This window comes from Varanus komodoensis, unplaced genomic scaffold (genome assembly GCF_004798865.1).
Source record: "Varanus komodoensis strain SLA01 unplaced genomic scaffold, ASM479886v1 scaffold5, whole genome shotgun sequence".
NCBI classification, from domain to species: Eukaryota; Metazoa; Chordata; class Lepidosauria; order Squamata; family Varanidae; genus Varanus; species Varanus komodoensis.
Window position 1 is genome coordinate 21526080 of NW_025336087.1, and position 19193 is coordinate 21545272.

At 42.6% G+C, this 19193-nt stretch overlaps 1 protein-coding gene across 5 annotated transcripts in view; it reads right to left on the bottom strand.

The window, feature by feature from the left end:
• The window catches only part of FAM172A (family with sequence similarity 172 member A), a 312125-nt gene that overhangs the window by 81865 nt on the left and 211067 nt on the right, over nt 1-19193 (bottom strand). For all 5 annotated transcript variants that reach the window (XM_044446029.1, XM_044446032.1, XM_044446030.1 and 2 more), the window contains exons 9-10: nt 10526-10642; nt 1254-1338 (exon numbers count right to left, since the gene is read on the bottom strand). In XM_044446029.1, the coding sequence (XP_044301964.1) occupies nt 1254-1338; nt 10526-10642 (202 nt within the window). The remainder of the gene's footprint in view (nt 1-1253; nt 1339-10525; nt 10643-19193) is intronic.

A 19193-nucleotide genomic window follows, 5' to 3' on the forward strand; every position in this document is an offset into this window, starting at 1 on the left:
CTTTCTCAGTGGCAGTGACCTGACCATGGAATGATCTCCATGTTGATGCCCACCTGGCAGCAACCTTATTATCTTTCTGATGCCAGGTTAAAATTACACTTTATGTCAAGGTGTTTTAAAATATCCAAGGATGACTTGATGGGTATACCTGTGTTTTTAATGTCTACTTTGTGTCAAATATTGTTTCCACTTTTAATTTATTTTTGGATTTTGGAAAAAATGCTGGTGCACTACTGTGTTATGGTCCTAGGAACTGTAGTAAACTGCTCAGAGAGCTTTAGCTTTTTGTTGGTATTGAAATTAAATTAATAGAGTAATAGTAATTGGAGTGAGAAATTAACTGAGTAGATTTCTGTGACATGGGTCTTGTATTGCACAGCAAATGAGGAATCAAAGCATAGACATCACCTCTATTTTGAATCCACATTGTGGCCTAGATTAATCATGAGCACCTAGTCCAGCATTCTTTTTGCAAAGGTAGTCACCAAATGACTTTGGGGAGTTCATAAATAGGGGATGAGGCACATAAAATTCCTCTACTGCCTGTTTCTTCCATATAGTATTTTGATCAAAAGAAGGGGTGCTTAGAGTCATATATGGAGCCTTAACCTAGTGAAATTTTTGACACATTTTCTGTGAATTGGCCCCATGCTACACCACAAACTGCTTTTGGAACACCTCTTTATTTCAAAAGATGTTACCATATCATATACTTGTTAATAGTTCTTTGTATCTTGGCTTTATAACTTATTTATCTCACTCATGAAAAATAAGTATTTCATAAGCATCAGTAAAACCCCAGCAGCTTCATATTTTGATACCAACTTCAGCAATGACAATAGGCAGAACTGCATCCTAATTCCTACCCAACACTTAGCTATCCGGTATCCTATTGTACCTGGTGTCCTATCAAACTGTTGATTCATTAAAGAATTTTTATAGAAATTCCCATCTTAAAGAAATTGTATTAAATTCAGCTTTACAACTTTTCGTCATGCTTTACAATGTTTTGTGCTTCTATATTTCAGGGAGTTATAAATTAATCACAATGAGAAAGAAGCTGGAAATCAACGCTATTTTACTATGTATTTCTTAAAGGTAGCAGAAACAAGCAGACACAAAAATAAAGAGAAAAAAAATGAATGGTGTAATATTCTAAGTTACACTGAAGGCTCAGAGGACAAATAGAATACAGAAAGGGGGAAAGACAATTCATCACACGAATGGTGTACTTCTGGTTTAGTTTTTCATACCTGCAGAAACTCGTGGGCAGTCAGGTAACATGGACTCTACTGAAGTATCCAGAGGTTCTGAACTTGATACCCAATTACAGCAGTTCTGTTATTGGAAAAAAAATCTGAATCAGGAGCAAAGTCACAGCTGGAGTCTAGATACCAAGCCTTGAGCCCTCATCCAGAGCAGAAGCAGTCACTGTCCACATATAAACCCTGCCCCACTACAAGTACTGTTCAAGGACACAGGGTCCTTGAATAACACAGTTCCCTTGAAAAGCATCTTATGAGCTTTTCAGCCAATAGACAGTCTGACGATACCTTGCCACATCACCACCTAATAATGAAGGGAGGGGAAGGAGTAGATGGCTCCCACAGTAACTACTCTGCATGCCAATATATTGCTACTGAAATAAAAATAGATTTGTTAGCTTGAGATATACAGCTTAAATTACATACACACTTATATCTGCATATGATTTAAAGATACCATTGAGCAGGGTAAATTTAGCTTTATAAATTGCTTTACTGAAATGGATGTGGCTCACACTAACACTCCCATTTAGAACACAAAAGACAAAGGATTAGAAGAAACTGAATGTGATTCAGATTTTAGTTAGGAACAACTCAGCACAAATTAGAATAATTTATCTCTTGTTTACTTATATAACAATCATGGTTTTTCTAAGAGTGATGGCTCAATATACATTTGAGAGAATACGTGCAAATGTACATCTAAATAAAACTGTGAGTTTGCATATTAATATAGGCAAGTTAAAAGGTTAAATTCTTACCCTTCATGGAGGCAATGATTTATTTACTCCAGTTATTGGGCAATGCAGAAATGAAATTAATAATAATTTATATTTACCTTTTCTTATCCAACTGTCTAAATAGTTTCAATTATGTTGCTCTTTCCTTTTCAACAAATTCATAAAGTGTGCATTCAATATTAACCATAATTCTAAAACTGTTAAGTATTTGTCATTAAATACTGTGTTCTTAAATGCCTGCTGTAGAATAAACAGGTTTTGTTAAAATATGAAGATTTTATTTCACTTTTCAAAAATTAAATAATTATATTAAAACATGGGTAGGGGAAGAAAGAGTTTTTTACACGCATACCCCAAAGGAATTAATGAATATGTAAACATTTGTTTTTACTCAAGAATTTTATTTAAAAATCCCATTAATCTTTGTTTCAAGATGGCCGGTTGTTCTTCTGGCAAGCAAGCATGTATTGTATATTTTTAGATGCTTGCTGCCCTAGTTGTGCACCATGGAATCCATCCTCACTGTGGAAAGATCCTTGACTGGTAGATCAAGTGTCTTATTGTAGTTTCTTAATTCATTCTGTCTGGAAGAAGATGTCAGCTGTGTTGCAGTGAGGAGAGAATTTCAAAGGCTCCAATCCCCACCAATAAAGGCAAAGGAATGGCTTTTGAATAGATTTGTCAAGGCAACCCTACTGTTCTGGGACCAGGGAGAGCAGGAAGAACATAAAGGAAGAGTTGCTGTATGAGATTAGAAAGTGAAGTTCACAAAGCATGGCAGATTTTTGTAAGAAATAGTAGATCAATGAAACTATTGAACTGAGTGAAATATCCATGAAAATAATTTAAAAAATAACTGGCTAGTGTGTTTGTTATCTTTTTACTAAAACAGTTGAGATGGTAATATTTTTTATATTTCACAAAGGCTTTAAGATGCATATTTGCATGGCAAGTTTTAATTAAAAGCTGAATGTGGAATTGTAACTTAGTGCTGAAATACAAAAGCAGTGTATTTTTATGAAGCACTATATCCATTTGATATAGGTAAATTTAATATTACTACTGATAGAACATTACATCAGAGAATTTGAGATAATACAGAAGATTTGAACACAATTAACTAGTTTTCTGTGTAGTGTGCCACTTGGCTGTAAGAACTGAGTATTCTCAAATGCAAAGTGAAGATATGAAAGTGTAAGATTTGTTTTATCAGCAATCACACTGCCTAATAAATTAAAAATTATGACTTCTATTGGAACTAAAAATAGGCAGAGTACATAGATGCAATGAAAAACTGCTATTTTGACCATTTTTTCTTTCAATGACAGCAATTAGAACTACAAATATAAAGCAACAGAGAGAAGTTTTTAATTATTATTCATTCTACCTTTAGACTTAAACCTAGTGAAAATATACCCCTGTGACATGATGTGGTTTTAGCAACAATCATGAAATTCACGTAAAAATACTGCTTATTTAAGATTATTTACCATCCTATGCCTATTTTAATTCACTAACCATTATTCTTATTGTTTCAAATCTTCCCTCTGAGAAAGAAATAGAAGATAACAAACTGGTCATGTTTAAATGTATTTAAAGAACAATTAATTTTCAGATTAAAATTGGAAGGCTATTCTTTTCCCCTCCCTGATGATATACCGTATTTTTCGCTCTATAAGACGCACTTTTCCCCCCTCAAAAGGGGAAATGTCTTTGCGTCTTATAGAGCGAATGTGTGTGTGCCCGATGCCCGGGATGCTGCCGGCCTGCCAGCACCACGTGGCACCACCTGGCCAGCAAGCGCTTGGCACGTGCTGTTCCACCCCCCGCTCTGGCGCAGGTGAGAGCTGTGCCGCTCAGGGGGAGCAGTGTGGAGGAGGAGGAGGCGCTGTGGGCTTTAACCCGCTGGCTGCACGGAGAGACGGACTACTCACCCCCACCGCCTGGGAAGACCTGCCGCGGTGGAGGAGGAGCCGCGGGCTTTAACCCACCGGCCACACGGAGAGACGGACTGCTCACCCCCACCGCCCGGGAAGACCTGCTGCTGCGCCGCCCGGAAGACCACTGCCAGCACACTGCCGGCCCAGCTGTACCACACCTGGCTGGCACGTGCTCGGCGTGCCCTGCTCCGTTCCCCTCCTCCGGCGTAGGTGAGAGCTGTTAATCACAGGTCGGTGTGTGTTTTCAAATGGCAACCCGTCTTTTAATGAAGCCCATGGGGAAGTGATGGGGAATGTGCCTGTGATTATCAGGAAGCTTTCCATGGATCCCTCCTCTAAAAACTAGGTGCGTCTTATAGAGTGAAAAATATGGTATATTTAACATTCTGAGTTTTCATAAAGAAACACTGAGTTTTCTGACAAAACCTTTAGGTTTTAGTGCCTTTGGTATATATTAGATCAGAACTTTGTGTCATAGGCTCATAACCTATAATATTAGGTCAAAGACAGCAATTCTATTCGAAAGCTCAATTCTAGTAAAAGCATTGGATTAAGCAGCTAACATTGGCTTGGTTCTTATGATGCTCCACAGTTCTGGCAAATTCCCTTTATAGCTTCCCATACAATGTCTTATTTCATTCACAGTGATGCCCCCAAGGTTCTAAGAAGACATGGAGGAAAGAGAAAAATCCCATTTTATAAACAGAAACTTAATTGCATTCACAAAAAGACTATTACCATTATTTCTAATATATTACAATAGAGAAAATATTACAATTGGAAAACTGTAAGTTTCATTGGACTGTAAAAACGATAAGGAAAAAAGGAAATTAGGACAGTTTACATTACAAATTATCTCCATTTTCAAGTCTGTATTCTGACACTTAAGAGTTAAAAGGGCATACTTAAAAATACAGAACAACCACAATACATACATGTTCATTTACAGGCACTCGAGTGCTTGTGTATCTAGTAGAGCCCTCCAAAGTTTTAAAATAGGATTGTAACTATGGTATAGGGGCTGTTTTAAAAACACAAATTGCACTGAGTGGTTGTAAGAAGACCTGTTGTTTGTTTACAGCAGATTTCCTGAACCTGATACCCTGCAGATGTTTTGGACTGCTATTCTCATAATTCCTGAAGCAGAGACATCACCCTGCCAACAAAAGTGCGTATAGTCAAGGCTATGGTTTTCCCAGTTGCAATGTATGGCTGTGAAAGCTGGACTGCTGAGCGCAAAAGGATTGAGGCCTTTGAATTGTGGTGCTGGAGGAGACTCCTGAGAATCCCTTGGACCGCAAGGCGATCAAACCGGTCAGTCCTAGAGGAGATCAACCCTGACTGCTCTTTAGAAGGCCAGATACTGAAGATGAAACTCAAATACTTTGGCCACCTAATGAGAAGGAAGGACTCCCTGGAGAAGAGTCTAATGCTGGGAACAATAGATGGCAAAAGAAGAAGGGGATGGCAGAGGACGAGGTGGTTAGATGGAGTCACTGAGGCAGTTGGTGTGAGCTTAGGTGGACTCCGGGAGATGGTGGAGGACAGGAAGGCCTGGAGAAGTGTTGTCCATGGGGTCGCAATGGGTCGGACACAACTTCGTGACTAACAACAACAAATGAGATTGATGCAAGTTGAAGTCCAAAACATCTGAAGGGTTCCAGGTTGGCTAAGGCTGGTTACACAATAGTATCAGAGAGACCTGAAAGCTATAATCCATTCTGGAAAAATGAAAGCGTTTGCATATATTTTACTTATTAATTATTTAATTTTAGCTGCCTTTTGAGACCACAGACTTCCCAAGACAGCTTTCAATATAAAAACAATGCAAACGTGAAAGCCCTTTCCTATAGATCCTTGTGAAAGGAAAGGCAGGTTACTTACCTGTAACAGTCATTCTTTCAGTGGTCATCGATGTGGGTGTGGGCAATCACATATATAGGCTCTGAGCCTGTGTGGAGCCTGTTGTCAGGAAGATTTCACACAGCTGAGAGTGCTTTGGAGGAAACATCTCCTCTACCCTCGAGATACTGCCCATTCCCTCAGTTCACATGAGACCACTCTGTGGCCTTGAGACGGAGGAAGGATCATCTTGACTTAGACCTTAGTTGAACCAAATGTAAGTATAGCAAACAAGGACATATCTAATCTCACTGCATATAGGAGGAGGAAAACTTAGAACATGACACCAAAGAGGTGTTGAAGGGTGGGATGCATAAATGCACAGATGACCACCTGAAGAATGACGGTTACAGGTAAGCAACCTGCCTTCCTTTGTGGTCTCTGTACTTCACACACATGGGCGATTAGCAAGCTTAGGCATCACTGGATGGTGAGCTGGTGTCATTACCAGAGGAGAAAAAGACTGCCCTTCCAAGGGTATGGATAAGTCTGTAATGTTTCCCGAATTTCAACAGAGTTGACCAGTTCAGTAGAGGAATCCTGGTGTGGAGTGAATTTCACATCACCATTGCTTGCAGACAGTGCACCTTTTGTGATACTAAAAGCTATAAAGCAGGCAGATTATAAGCTACAAAAGTTATCTTCACCAGACAAACTGCTGACAGGCGATATCCTTTGGGTTTGTCACTGTAATAGATAAAGAGTCTTTGGAAATGACAGAACAGTTTGTTCTAGGGTAGTAAACAAAAATCAACAGTCGCCATGGGTTTGAGCAGTTCTCTTGTAAGGACCTGTAGGACAACAGAGAGGCTCTAGATAGGTGTTAAGCAATGAGTTGGTGGAGCAATGTTCTTTAGCACTTATAAGAACTGTTTATTAAAGGAGTGTGAGAAAAAAACAATAGTCCATGAGAAAAAAAACTTTTATTTTGCATCACAGGACTTCCTGTTGGAAGGATTCAGATTAGGTCCAGTTTCAGGGGAGACTGGATGAAGATTCAGCTGGATTCAGAGAGCCAGTGTGGTGTAGTGGTTGAGAGCATGGGACTGGGACTCAGACGATCTGGGTTCTAGTCCCCACTCAGCCATGGAGCCAACTGGGTGACTTTGGGCCAGTCACAGACTCTCAGCCCAACCTACCTCACAGAGTTGTTGCTGTGGGGATAAGATGGAGGAGGAGAATGATGTAAGCTGCCTTGAGCCCTTTGTAGGAAAAAGGCAGGATATAAATGGAAAAATAAATAAATAAAAAAATTTCAACAGGTGGCAACCTGGGCTACTTGGGCAACTAAGTTATTAGGATGTATTCCACAGTCTTTCAACCAATGTTTGCTCCTAATTTCTCTCCCCATCCAATTAAGAGAAGCATGTTGCAAATAGTATTGCTCTGAGTGGCAAACAGATTGCCAGACTCTCCATCTTTGAATGGCCCAAAATCAATTAGTTTCATGGCTGGGTAGGGGCTAGAACCCAGATCTCCTGGGTCTTAGTACAGCATTCTTAACTACTACACCACAATGGCTTCCCCACTTGTGTGGTGCCCCCTGACTCTACATCTTCCTCAGGGTTCTGTATTTGAAGCTGCTGATGCAGCTGGAAGTGGGTGTTACCTGGCAGGAAGAAGGCAATTAAGCCCTGTCTGTGCCTGTTCACGCAGCCCTGCCAGCTTGGGAGCAGCAGTCAGCAGTGCCGCAGACAGTACCATGACTGAGTGCTGAGCAGAGCTGCCTGTTCTGAAGTGGGCAGTGGGACTTCCTCCTGGAACTCATACCTGGGTAACAGCGCATAGTGTGGGGTGGGTGTGGACATGTGCTTGGCAGCAAGAATGCGTCTTTAGTGGAGGAAACATTGACCGACTGGTGGGAAGCAAGCCCTGCCTACGCTTCTTTGTGGAGCCTATGCTGGCTGGGAAGTGGCCCTAACCTTAACCCTGTCCACCTGGGGAGTCTGGCCTTGAGATAAATGCCTGTGCTTTTCTTTCTTCAGTGTCTCGGCATGGCCCATACTCCCAAACTCCTTCCCATTCTGCTTCACATTCTGATTCTGATTAATCCCAGACAGCAGTCCTTGAGAATGAGTGCTCAAAGCAGCCATCTTTCTCACTCCCAACATCGGAGCATCCTCCTGTGCTTGCACACCTTACTAGTAGCATGTGCTACAGTGAAAGAGGCTGCAGAGCCCCTCCCTGTCCTAAGGACTTTGGGGGGAGTCAAAGCTGCATGAAACTCCCAGAACCAGCATGCCAGCTGGAGGGCCATGCCAGCAACTGACACCGCACAGAGTGAGTGAGTCCCTCCACTGAGGGAACTTCTTGTCCCTTTAAGCCTTGTTGCAGACTCCTTGGCTTTCAGCCAATCTGGAGATGTGGATAGTCTATGGTTAGGGCCAGATCTCCAGGAGGCACAGGCTCCTTCACTTTCCCAGCCAACTGAGCGATGCGGATTAGCCCATATTTAGGGTCAGAGCCACAGGAGGAGTGGGCTCCTTGGCTTCATTAGCCAACTTGGAGGCTTTTTTACACTGTGCCTTAATCCAGGATGAAAAGGCAATCCACCCCATGTCTTTGCACCTGTTTCAGACATATGCCAAAGGCAAATAGGCAGAGTGAATGTTCCTCAGGCACAGGTGAAAGGAAAGTAGAAATTGGCAGATGACATGTAAGCGTTTAGGAATAGAAGAGGAGAAACAAGAACAAAAATGCTCAAAAGAAAGAAAAAGAAAGGGATAAATAATTTCCTGAGGCACCACATGGGACAGTTGAAGAACTAAGGGAATGGGTGGGTACTCCTCCCATGTATACCAAACACCAGACTCCACACAGGTGCAGAGTCCATATATGTGATGCGAAGAGATCAAGAAGAACTGCTTCTTCTCACGTTTATATGACAAAAAACCATTCTACTATAGAAGGCTGGTGGTAAGTACAGACAACAATATCACATCACTTGCTGTGGGGCACAGGGGAATGTAGAGATTGAAATAGATTTTTTGCAATAAGGTGGTATTGGTGTTAGATTCTGCTCAGTGTTGGTGGCCAATGGCAGGTCAGTGTTGGAGAGGCTCAACCTTAAGGGAATTGATGTCGGGGAAGTTTGGGCATTGATGGAACTAGATGTCAGAGTCTCAGTTATGGGTGTTGGGAGTCGATTTAGGGCCAGCATCGATTTTCGGCATTGGTGCAGAGGTGGTATGGTGGTATTAAGCATCAGCATAATCCTGGCATTGGTTGTTGTCACGGTATTGGTATCACTGGATGCCTGGCAGGGTTTGGTGGCGGTCTGCATCAAAGTCCCCAGTGGAGGAGTTGGAATCTCTCCTGTACATTTGGCAGGTCTCGTGGTGGCGAGGCAGCAGTGGAGGGCAACTCTTCTGGGAGGTCTGAATACTCCAACAGCTTGTCCAGGTCAGTGGAAGCTAAACACCATGGACCATTATGGTTCCAGTCACGTAGGGGAGGCCAGAAAAGTTCCCAGTGTCCCCTGGGGCCTGGGTCACATGCTGAGTGTGGAGCTGGTGGGCGCTTGAGCGAGAGGCCACATGGTGAAGTTGGAGTGCATAGCCGGGAGGTCGAAGGTGGCAGTAACTCATGCATGGGGGAGGTGTCCCTTGACTGAGCATGATGGCGGTGGTGAGGCGATCAGTCTCCAGAATCAGCAGTAGCCTAGGTTGGTGGGTTCCCTGGTTGTAATGTTGGTTGGTGGTTGCTGTGGACCAGGGAACCAATGATTGGTGAAGCTGGTGGGTAGGCAGGCACTCACATGGCACTTTTTTTAGGAGGGGTGTCAGCCTTAACCTTGATCATGCTGACAGCTATTTTCTTGTTTGAATTGGCCATCTTGGGCCTCCTTCCCAGCACCCATAGAAGTACAGGGCCTCTCCACATCCTGCTTGGATGAGTTCACCATGTGGAGGACCCTTTTCCAGAGTTTGGCTTTCAGCCAATCTGCCTGCCCCTGGAGTGTTTATTTTTTTAAAAGCCTGATAGTGGAGACAAGTCTTGACTTTCTGCTTCTTGCCGAGGCAGGGAAGGCATGGGGAATGTCTGTCTATTGACAGCAGACAGGTCTCACATGAGGTGCAGCTACGAAAGGTCATGGACGCCATCACACAGATGGGAAGGAAGCAAGAGATGGAAAGGGTGTCAGGAAAGGTGGGCAGGCAAAATGTATATTTTTGGTGAGAAGAGCCTGTCACTTTCTTTCTTTTCTTTTCTTTTTGTAGAAAGAGAGAGGAAAGAATGAGATGCTAAGAGAAGGCATGAAGAGAAGCAAGGAGAAAAAATGGTAAGGTACTTAGCAGTGTGATGTGAGGAGCAAAGGAGAAAGGAGTGAAGAATTCCCAATCCCAATCTTTGTGATGTGCAGTTGAAAAGTAACTGAGGGACTGGGCGAGAACCCCTCCCATAGATACCTTGGAACAGAAAGGAAAGGTGATCCTATCCACTCTGCCACACTAAGCTATTGAAGTTTTCCCAATATAGCCCTTGTGTGGGTACAGACACCCATATGTGTGATGCACAGAGCCCATGAAGAAGAACTAGCAATAAGCAAAATGAAATTAAATTATGCTAAAATATAATAAAATGTGTATTTTAAAACTTGTTCTAACACTCACATAAGTATTACCCAAATAGAATTTACAAAAAGAAATACAGTTTGAATACCACAATCAAGCCTCACCTCTCGCATCCACTCTCGAATTGTTTTGCCAGCTTCTTGATGCCATACATTGTGAATGGAGTCTGTCAATGCCACAGCAGTAACTTTAGTTTTTACTTCTGCTTCTCGCTGGATCATCTGAGGAAAATACAATTCCAAAAATATCTTAAAGTGCAGAAATGTCTAACTTTGAAACTCACAGTCTTTTGCTTTTCATACGCTTTCAATACTAGGATTTAAAATATGAGAATAAAAAAGGAGAATATTATCTAAGAACCTCTTTTACAAGTTTTATCGAGTTTCTATTTCTGCGCTGCAGGCAAACGGGCAAAACTTTCTAAAAGGTACTCATATCTATACACTATTAATTTTCAGTAGACTGCATATCAGAAATACTCTATCAGTCCTATCCTGGCTATGTTCACAAGTAACGCTAAGCAATACCACGGAGCTATCTATCTTAACTTGTTCCCTGTATTCACATATTTGCAAGGTAACTACTCATGAGTAGTTTCTGCACCCCTCCACCTTCCTTCCTTCACATATCCCATCAGCCCCTGTGGCTAGAATCAATCCCAGGGCACATGGCTCCTGCCTGCCTGTTTCCCATTGGTCCACATGTTCCCCTGGGTGTGTTCGCTGGTGGCCCCCACTTCTTCCCTCGCTGCTACACCACAGAGCCCCATCTGCTTGTTAGGGTAGCAGAGTGGCTCTGCAGGAGCAACAGAGCAGTGCCCCCCTCCATTGCCACCATGCCCTTCTCTATGCCCACACACAAGCACTTATCCGCACATCTTACACACACATCTCCTCTTCCCTCACTGCACATCTGCTCAGTGGTTCCCCCACCATGCACAGGAGTTTCACATGCTACCAGGGCCACCTCTCCCCAGCAGCCCAGTGCATGGTGCCAGGGATGGAGGGAGCATGCCCTGCTGGGCACACTTCCCCAAGGCTGGTGATCTGGGCATCTGCCTGGGAAATTCTGACAGGCTGTCAGGGTGGGGGGACAGGGCTTGCAGGGAATCTCCTGGATTGCTGGGAACAGACGAGAGCCAAGCAGAGAGCAGGAGGCGAGAGACTTGAGCTCCTGATGGTGAGGCCCCATGCACGGCCTGTATGCTGCTGCAGCACAGGGAGGCAACCAGACGGAAATGCCATGCATGGCCGATCCTATGGTTGCTGCTGCAGGAGGTGCTCCCTGTCCTGCCTTCCAGCAGGCACTCCCCAGTGCCCAGCCACTCCACGGCCATCATGCCTACCTCGCCTCATTGTCCCTTTCCTCCTCTCCACTCACTGCCATGCCTGCAAGGGGCATGGGAGAGATGCCTCTCTCTCGTGCATTTCTTGTGAGATGGGCATCTCTCTCCTGCACATGCACCTTGCTGGCCAAAATGAGGAAACCACGGGAAAACATTGTGATGGGCTTCACACATAAGAAGATGCAATGTGGAAATGTAGAAACCTTAGAACAAACTGTTGATTCTCTGTGGTGATTCAAGGTAACCAGTTGTTCACCCTTTCCACCATGGCTTATTGTTATGTGTGAACATAGTCTTTGCCTAGACTTGTATAACTTGTCTTCACTTTCCTGCCTACTTAACTGCCTTGTACTATTACTATGCCTCTGGAAGTTTTTGCTTTCTGATGCATATGCAATCATTACAGTATTTAAAATGCTCAGAAATACTAAGCCATAGTTTTCATCATAGTTTGTTGGAGAGGCCAGGGTACACTGTACAGATGTTCAAACCAACTAGGATTTGTTTCGTCCATTGTTGATTTGTTTTTGTCCTCTGGCCTTCTTTATAAGTATCCTTTGCTTTGCTCAAGGAGTAGCAAGGAAGAAAACAATAGAATAGGGAGCACCAGAGATCTCTTCAAGAAAATTGGAGATACGAAGGAAACATTTCATGCAAAGATGGGCATGATAAAGGACCAAAATGGCAGGGACCTAACAGAGGCAGAAGAGATTAAGAAGAGGTGCCAAGATTACACAGAGGAACTATGCAAGAAACAGCTTAACGTCCCTGATAACCATGATGGGGTGGTCACTGACCTCGAGCCAGACATCCTGGAATGTGAAGTCAAATGGGTCTTAGGAAGCCTGAGCAACAACAAAGCTAGTGGAGGTGACAGTATTCCAGCTGAGCTATTCAAAATCATAAAAGACGATGCAGTAAAAGTGCTACACTCAATATGCCAGCAAATTTGGAAAACTCAACAGTGGCCACAGGATTGGAAAAGGTCAGTTTACATTCCAATCCCAAAGAAGGGCAATGCCAAAGAATGTTCAAACTACCGCACCATTGCACTCATTTCACATGCTAGCAAAATTATGCTCATAATCCTACAAGCTAGGCTCCAGCAGTATGTGGACCAAGAACTACCAGAAGTACAGGCAGGATTTCGAAGAGGCAGAGGAACTAGAGATCAAATTGCCAACATACGCTGGATCATGGAGAAAGCTAGGGAGTTCCAGAAAAAACATCTACTTCTGCTTCATTGACTATGCTAATGCCTTTGATTGTGTGGATCACAGCAAATTGTGGCAAGTTCTTAAAGAGACGGGAGTACCTGACCATCTTATTTGTCTCTTGAGAAACTATATGCGGGTCAAGAAGCAACAGTGAGAACTGGACACAGAACCACTGATTGGTTCAAAATTGAGAGTTTGGCAAGGCTGTATACCGTTGACCTGCCTATTTAACCTATATGCAGAGCACATCTTGAGACAGGAGGTGGTAGATGAATCGCAAATTGGAATTAAGATTGCCAGGAGAAATATCAACAACATTAGATATGCAGATAATACCACTTTAATGGCAGAAAGTGAAGAGGAACTAAAGAACCTCTTGATGCGGGTGGAGAGCGCAAAAGTTGGCTTGAAACTCAACATCAAGAAAACTAAGATCATGGCATCCGGTCCTCTCACTTCCTGGCAAACAGATGAGGAAGAAATGGAGGTAGTGACAGATTTTATTTTCCTGTGCTCCAAGATCACCGCAGACGGGGACTGCAGCCAAGAAATTAAAAGACGCTTGCTCCTGGGGAGGAAAGCTATGGCAAATCTAGACAGCATACTAAAAAGCAGAGACATCACTCTGCCAACAAAAGTGCGTATAGGCAAGGCTATGGTTTTCCCAGTAGCAATGTATGGCTGTGAAAGTTGGACCATAAGGAAGGCTGAGCGCCGAAGGATTGAAGCCTTTGATTTGTGGTGCTGGAGGAGACTCCTGCGAGTCCCTTGGACTGCAAGGCAATCAAGTTGGTCAGTCCTAGAGGGGATCAACCCTGACTGTTCTTTAGAAGCCAGATCCTGAAGATGAAACTCAAATACTTTGGTCACCTAATGAGAAGGAAGGACTCACTGGAGAAGAGCCTGATGCTGGGAACAACAGATGGCAAAAGAAGAAGGGGATGACAGAGAATGAGGTGACTAGATGGAGTCACTGAAGCAGTCGGCGTGAGCTTAAGTGGACTCCGGGGGATGGTGGAGGACAGGAAGGCCTGGAGGAATTTTGTCTATGGGGTCGCAATGGGTCAGACACGACTTCGCGACTAACAACAACAGCAAGGAATCACTGCAACCCCCATCAGCGGGTGACTGTAGATTCAGTTCCCATGATTGTGGCCTGATTAACAAGCTTGTTATACAGGCTGCACATGGCAGCCAAAGCTTCCAGATTTCCTCTGTCAGCTGACTGTGGGCAGCATGCCTTGTCTGAGGAGGCAGCCACCCTTGGGTCACCCATGGGCTGTTGCTGGATTATTTGAGGGTTGCTGTCCCACTACAAACAATCCAGTCAGCACACACAGGAGAGGAAATAAAGCACAATGGTTTATTTCCCTTGCTGAGATTGTTCAAACCATCCCGAACCGGGGAAACATAATTTCTCTCCAGAGGTATTGGCTGGCTCTCAGCATGTGCCTGAGAAAACTCAGCTAGTGTTAAGGTTCACTAGCTAAGCCTGTTAACTTTACCCCCCACCCCGCCAACCTTTCAAAACTAGTCCTGGATATTCTTTCAAAGGTGACATATGTCTTTTTGTGGGGGGGGGGGGGGCAGGGAAGAAACCTTTACTGGTAAGCAAGTTGAGCTGATATTAGCAATAACTCTGCTCATTAGGTTATTAAAGGGACTGAGTCAATTGTTTCAGGAACAAATCTTAATAGGAAATGAGCAAGATGTGATAGGGAGGGAAGGTTTTTCAGTTACAGTGGTACCTCGGCTCATGAATGCCTCAGTTCACAACCAAATCGGGTCGTGAACAGAAATTTCTGAAAAAAAAAAGCCTCAAGTTGCGAACTCTGCGTTGGGTGGTGATTGTGATCGTGCCTGTCCCCCTCCCCCCCGCCACCAGTGTGCCTGTGATTGTGCCCATCTCCCCCCTGAGCATGCCCGTGATCGCCTGTCTATGGTCGCGGTCATGCTTGTGCAGGGATGATGGAAGCGATTGTGGTTGTGCTCGGGGGTGGGGAGATGGCCTTAATCTTTGTTGTTCTTTGTCACTTTGCGTCACATTTTTGTGGTTAAAAAAAAAAAAATAGTTACAGAAAGGATTAACCTTATTTACATTGAATCTTATGGGGAAATGTGGCTTGGCTCACGACCAATTTGGGTCATGACCAGAGTCCTGGAACAGATTAAGTTCATGAGCCAAGGTACCACTGTATGTTGCATAAAAACATCTGATAATTGCTGGTATCGCTTGCTAACAGCAGAGAAGGGCTTTTAAAATGCATCCCTTATTAGATATGGGCAAAAACATCAATTCTCCTTACAAGAATGTTGTGCTGAAGGTGTGCTTGGAAGAAAGGAGAGTGTGGATACTAGACAGAGTGAGGAAGAAAGAAGAGGTCTGTGAAAGTACTAGCATGTTTAACTGTGTGTAGTTTTCTTTTCAAGCTGCTCTTCCCTCATGTCTCTGTAGCCAGGTGAGTGCTTGGGGCTGGACTGGCCCTACCACCAGGAAGAGTGAGGCAGATATTACAGGTGGAAAAAAGTGTGGGAAGTAGTGATGAAGTGTTGTACAATAAAGTTATGTGTGACATTTTGTTTTGTCTTCCAATCCTCAAGTAAGTTTGCTGTTCTCAGGTGTGATGGAGGATATGATCTAGTTGTCAATGTAAGCTTCTATGCATGGAAGTGTGAGGGGGCTCATGGGACTTAACTCAGGAAGCAAAGTGTCATGGTCCAACTCTGACTGGCAGAAAATACTAAACTAAGATACCCAATTTATATGAAATGAAAATTAATGTAATCTGGGCAGATGCCAAATGGTTGTTTATGAACCTGGTTGTTAGGGTCAGGTTCAGAAATAGAAGCAAACCAGAGGTGAGGTAAACAAACCGTGGCCTGGTATTATATGGGAATCCAACCTATGTATGCTTTTAAAATATGATTTATAAATAACCACAAAAACAAATCACCAAAGGATAACAGTGGACAACAGACAAAACAATTTTAGAATGCAACATAAAGAATAAATGAATTAATGTAGAATGAAATTAATGAAATACTAGAAAGTAGAAACAAAACTATTTAGAGCCTATACCTTGGCAAAATGGTACTAAAAATTCTTTTAAACTTTTCATTGGATATTACTGAACTGAGTGTGCTAACTGAGTGTGCTGTTATGGCTAACTCAGCATTTTAAAATTACTGTGTTTTGTTGACTATAACTACACTATAAAGTCTTAAAATCAATGTAACACTGCTACTAAACAAGACACAAATGCTATCACTATAATGCAATGCGAACATAGATATTTTCATGTCACATCAGAGCAGTGGCCCATTTATCTAAACCACAATCCCTGTGATTATATACAAAGGGTGAATTTATACAATCTTTGTGTGTGCCTATATATTTATTGTGATTATATGAGTCTGGAACAGACGTAAGTTTGTTTTATTCTGAAACATGCTTTCTCCCTGGATGGAACCACATGGGTTATCTACTAACACTGTGTAATTCTTGTATTGGATTGCAAGCTACTGACCCACTCAGAACTAGATGATAGTATACATTAGCTTCTATAGTTAAAAAGATGCTCAAGTCCATTGTTATTTAAGAAGAACTTAAGAACTACCTTATTGAATCAGATAACAACATTTTGTTTCCAAAATTTACCAAACAGGTTAATGAAGCTTCTGTTGCAAATGGTGCTGCAATATTCAGAATGGCAAAAATTTGAAGGAAACAAAGTTTCCATTACCAAAACACTGATGGATTACACGCTATTGCAGCAGAGGAAACCCTACACGCACACTTATTACACAGGAGCTTCAAATGTGCTGCTTCTCTGACACATGTATAGATTTAATTGGCATTATCCTGACACACTGGCTCATGAATCTATTTTCTTCTGGAAGGCACAGTCTAAAAAGCTGCCAGGAATGCAGTAAAGGGTTTGGAACTGCCATAGAAGCACAGAAACCATGCAATATACTTGCTTTCTTCCTGATTAAAGAATTTGCTTCCTGTAACTGGGGAAAACATGCAAATGCTGCCTGACTGCCATGCCATGCCAGCAATCACCTCAGCACTCTTGATCACAACCTTTGCTTTGAAAATTGCGGTATACAGCTCTGCATAGCCAGGTCCATGAAAAATTAATCAAGAGGGAGAGAACCTTCCTGAGCCTTCTGTTCAATTGCCAGAACCAAAGTCTAGCCCCTGAATCATCAAACTCCTTGCCTGCCCCCCCCACCCTCCATAACCACCTTGGAGTTTGGGCAGTTGATGTTCATCCTTCCTGTCTGGACATCCTTCACATTCCCATCTAAGCTCTGATAACAAACTGGGCTCCAGCTAACTTATATTCTTCTTTGTAGTTCTTTCCCAACAATATTCACTGATATCTGCTGGCACCTACCTTATATTTCAAGAGCCAGAATCCCCAGCTTCACTGCTTCATCAGTCACATGTAACAAGATATCCACCTAGCTAAAAGTGTAAGCTTAAACCTATTTTGGGCCATGTTAAGTTCAAAACTCCATCAGGGACTTTGAACAGGGAAGGAGGAGACAAAATGACATCTGGTTCTGATAAACAGCTCAGTAAGGATATGGTTGCTGCAGGTTTAGAAATGGAGATTACAGATGCCCCTCAGGAAAGGAAAAGACATGGTACCAGAGTGACATTCACTTTTCAGCCACTTAAGTCCAACATTGATAATGTTACTGCCTAATATTGATCAAATTACTGCGGATGAACTCTTTGGGCGGGGATACAAATGATGCCGTCTTATACAGGCCACCTGAAACTAGAGTCAGAAACTTAAAAGACAGAAAACAGAAGCAGATGCTAGATTGTTCATATTTATTGAATTCTGGAGTTGGAGGAGTAGAAGAGTATGCCAGAAGTTTTGAAGCACTGGCTGTCTGGCTTTAAATATTATATGCATTTATCCGGGAGTAATCTACATGTGGTTATTTGGAAGTAATCCCAATTTTACTCAATGAAGCTTGCTTCTGAGTAGATACGCACAGGATTGCACTGAGTCGCAGCTCTAGTCAGCCGAGTTATAAAGGGTGCATTGTCCAGTAGGACTCAAGGCACAGAGACATGGTAGTGTGCTTTGCACACATCACAGTCAAAGAGACCCGAAGAGAATGGTTATGATTTTTTGAGACCTGAATGCAGAGATCTTTCAAAAAAGACAATTATTCTGATCCTTCACAGTTAAACTCAGGGTTGCTAAACTCATATATTATTAAGGCTTCCCCTTTCACCTAGCAGTCAGTTGTAAGGGCCTCACATACACATTCATGAGAGAAAAGCCATGTTTTCTTTGCTATAGTTAGGGAGTAAGTATAATAAGTAGAAAGTCTACAAAATTGAAAGCAGAAAGGCTTTCATGCAGCAGAAAGGCACTGATCATGCCTCCAAAAGTCTAGAAGGGGACCTGCTGTCTGATAGAAGGCATTTGTTTTTGGGCCTGGTCAATCCTCTCCCCTAGAAGAGGTAGATATTAACAGAGATCATATCAAGAAGACCACTAACCACCTATCACAGCTAAAAATAGCAGATGAGATTAAAGGGACATGGACTATGGACTGAGATTGTGACTGCATAATACACACAGATGAAGCCATGGTTATGTGCACCAAAATGTATGTTGGCTTATACAGTGTAAGACATGATTACAGGTATTTTCAGTGCAAAACACTTATAAAAGTGATGACTATTTAAAAGCTGAAGGTAAAGCTTGTAAATATTAGCAATTTGGCAGATTTATTTATTATATGTTTCATTATCTATCAGTTTATGCCAAATATAGGCAGACAACTCTGAGTTGCTGTAAGAGGGAAGCTAAGTGGAATCCTCTCCATATGCTCACAGAGTGCTTTGATGTGTTTTCATTATTTGTCACACAGTTCAGACCAGCAAACAGTCTGATAATATGGTTTTGAATTACAGCCCAGGTTGCAGATTTTGTAAATTTTATAGTGGATATATACCTTGGGCTACCCTAAAATAGTAATCCTAAATATAAAAATGCTGGGCAATTCTGTGAAAAGTAAAGAAAGCCTGAAATAACTTTCCCATAAGAACATCACAAAATAAAGTTAGGGCCAAATTACTGCCTCATTGGTATTTTGGGAAACAATCTGTGGTCCCAGGTACATTTAAGACCCATTTAAGAGGGGTCACATTTATATTGTCAAACCTGCTGGCCT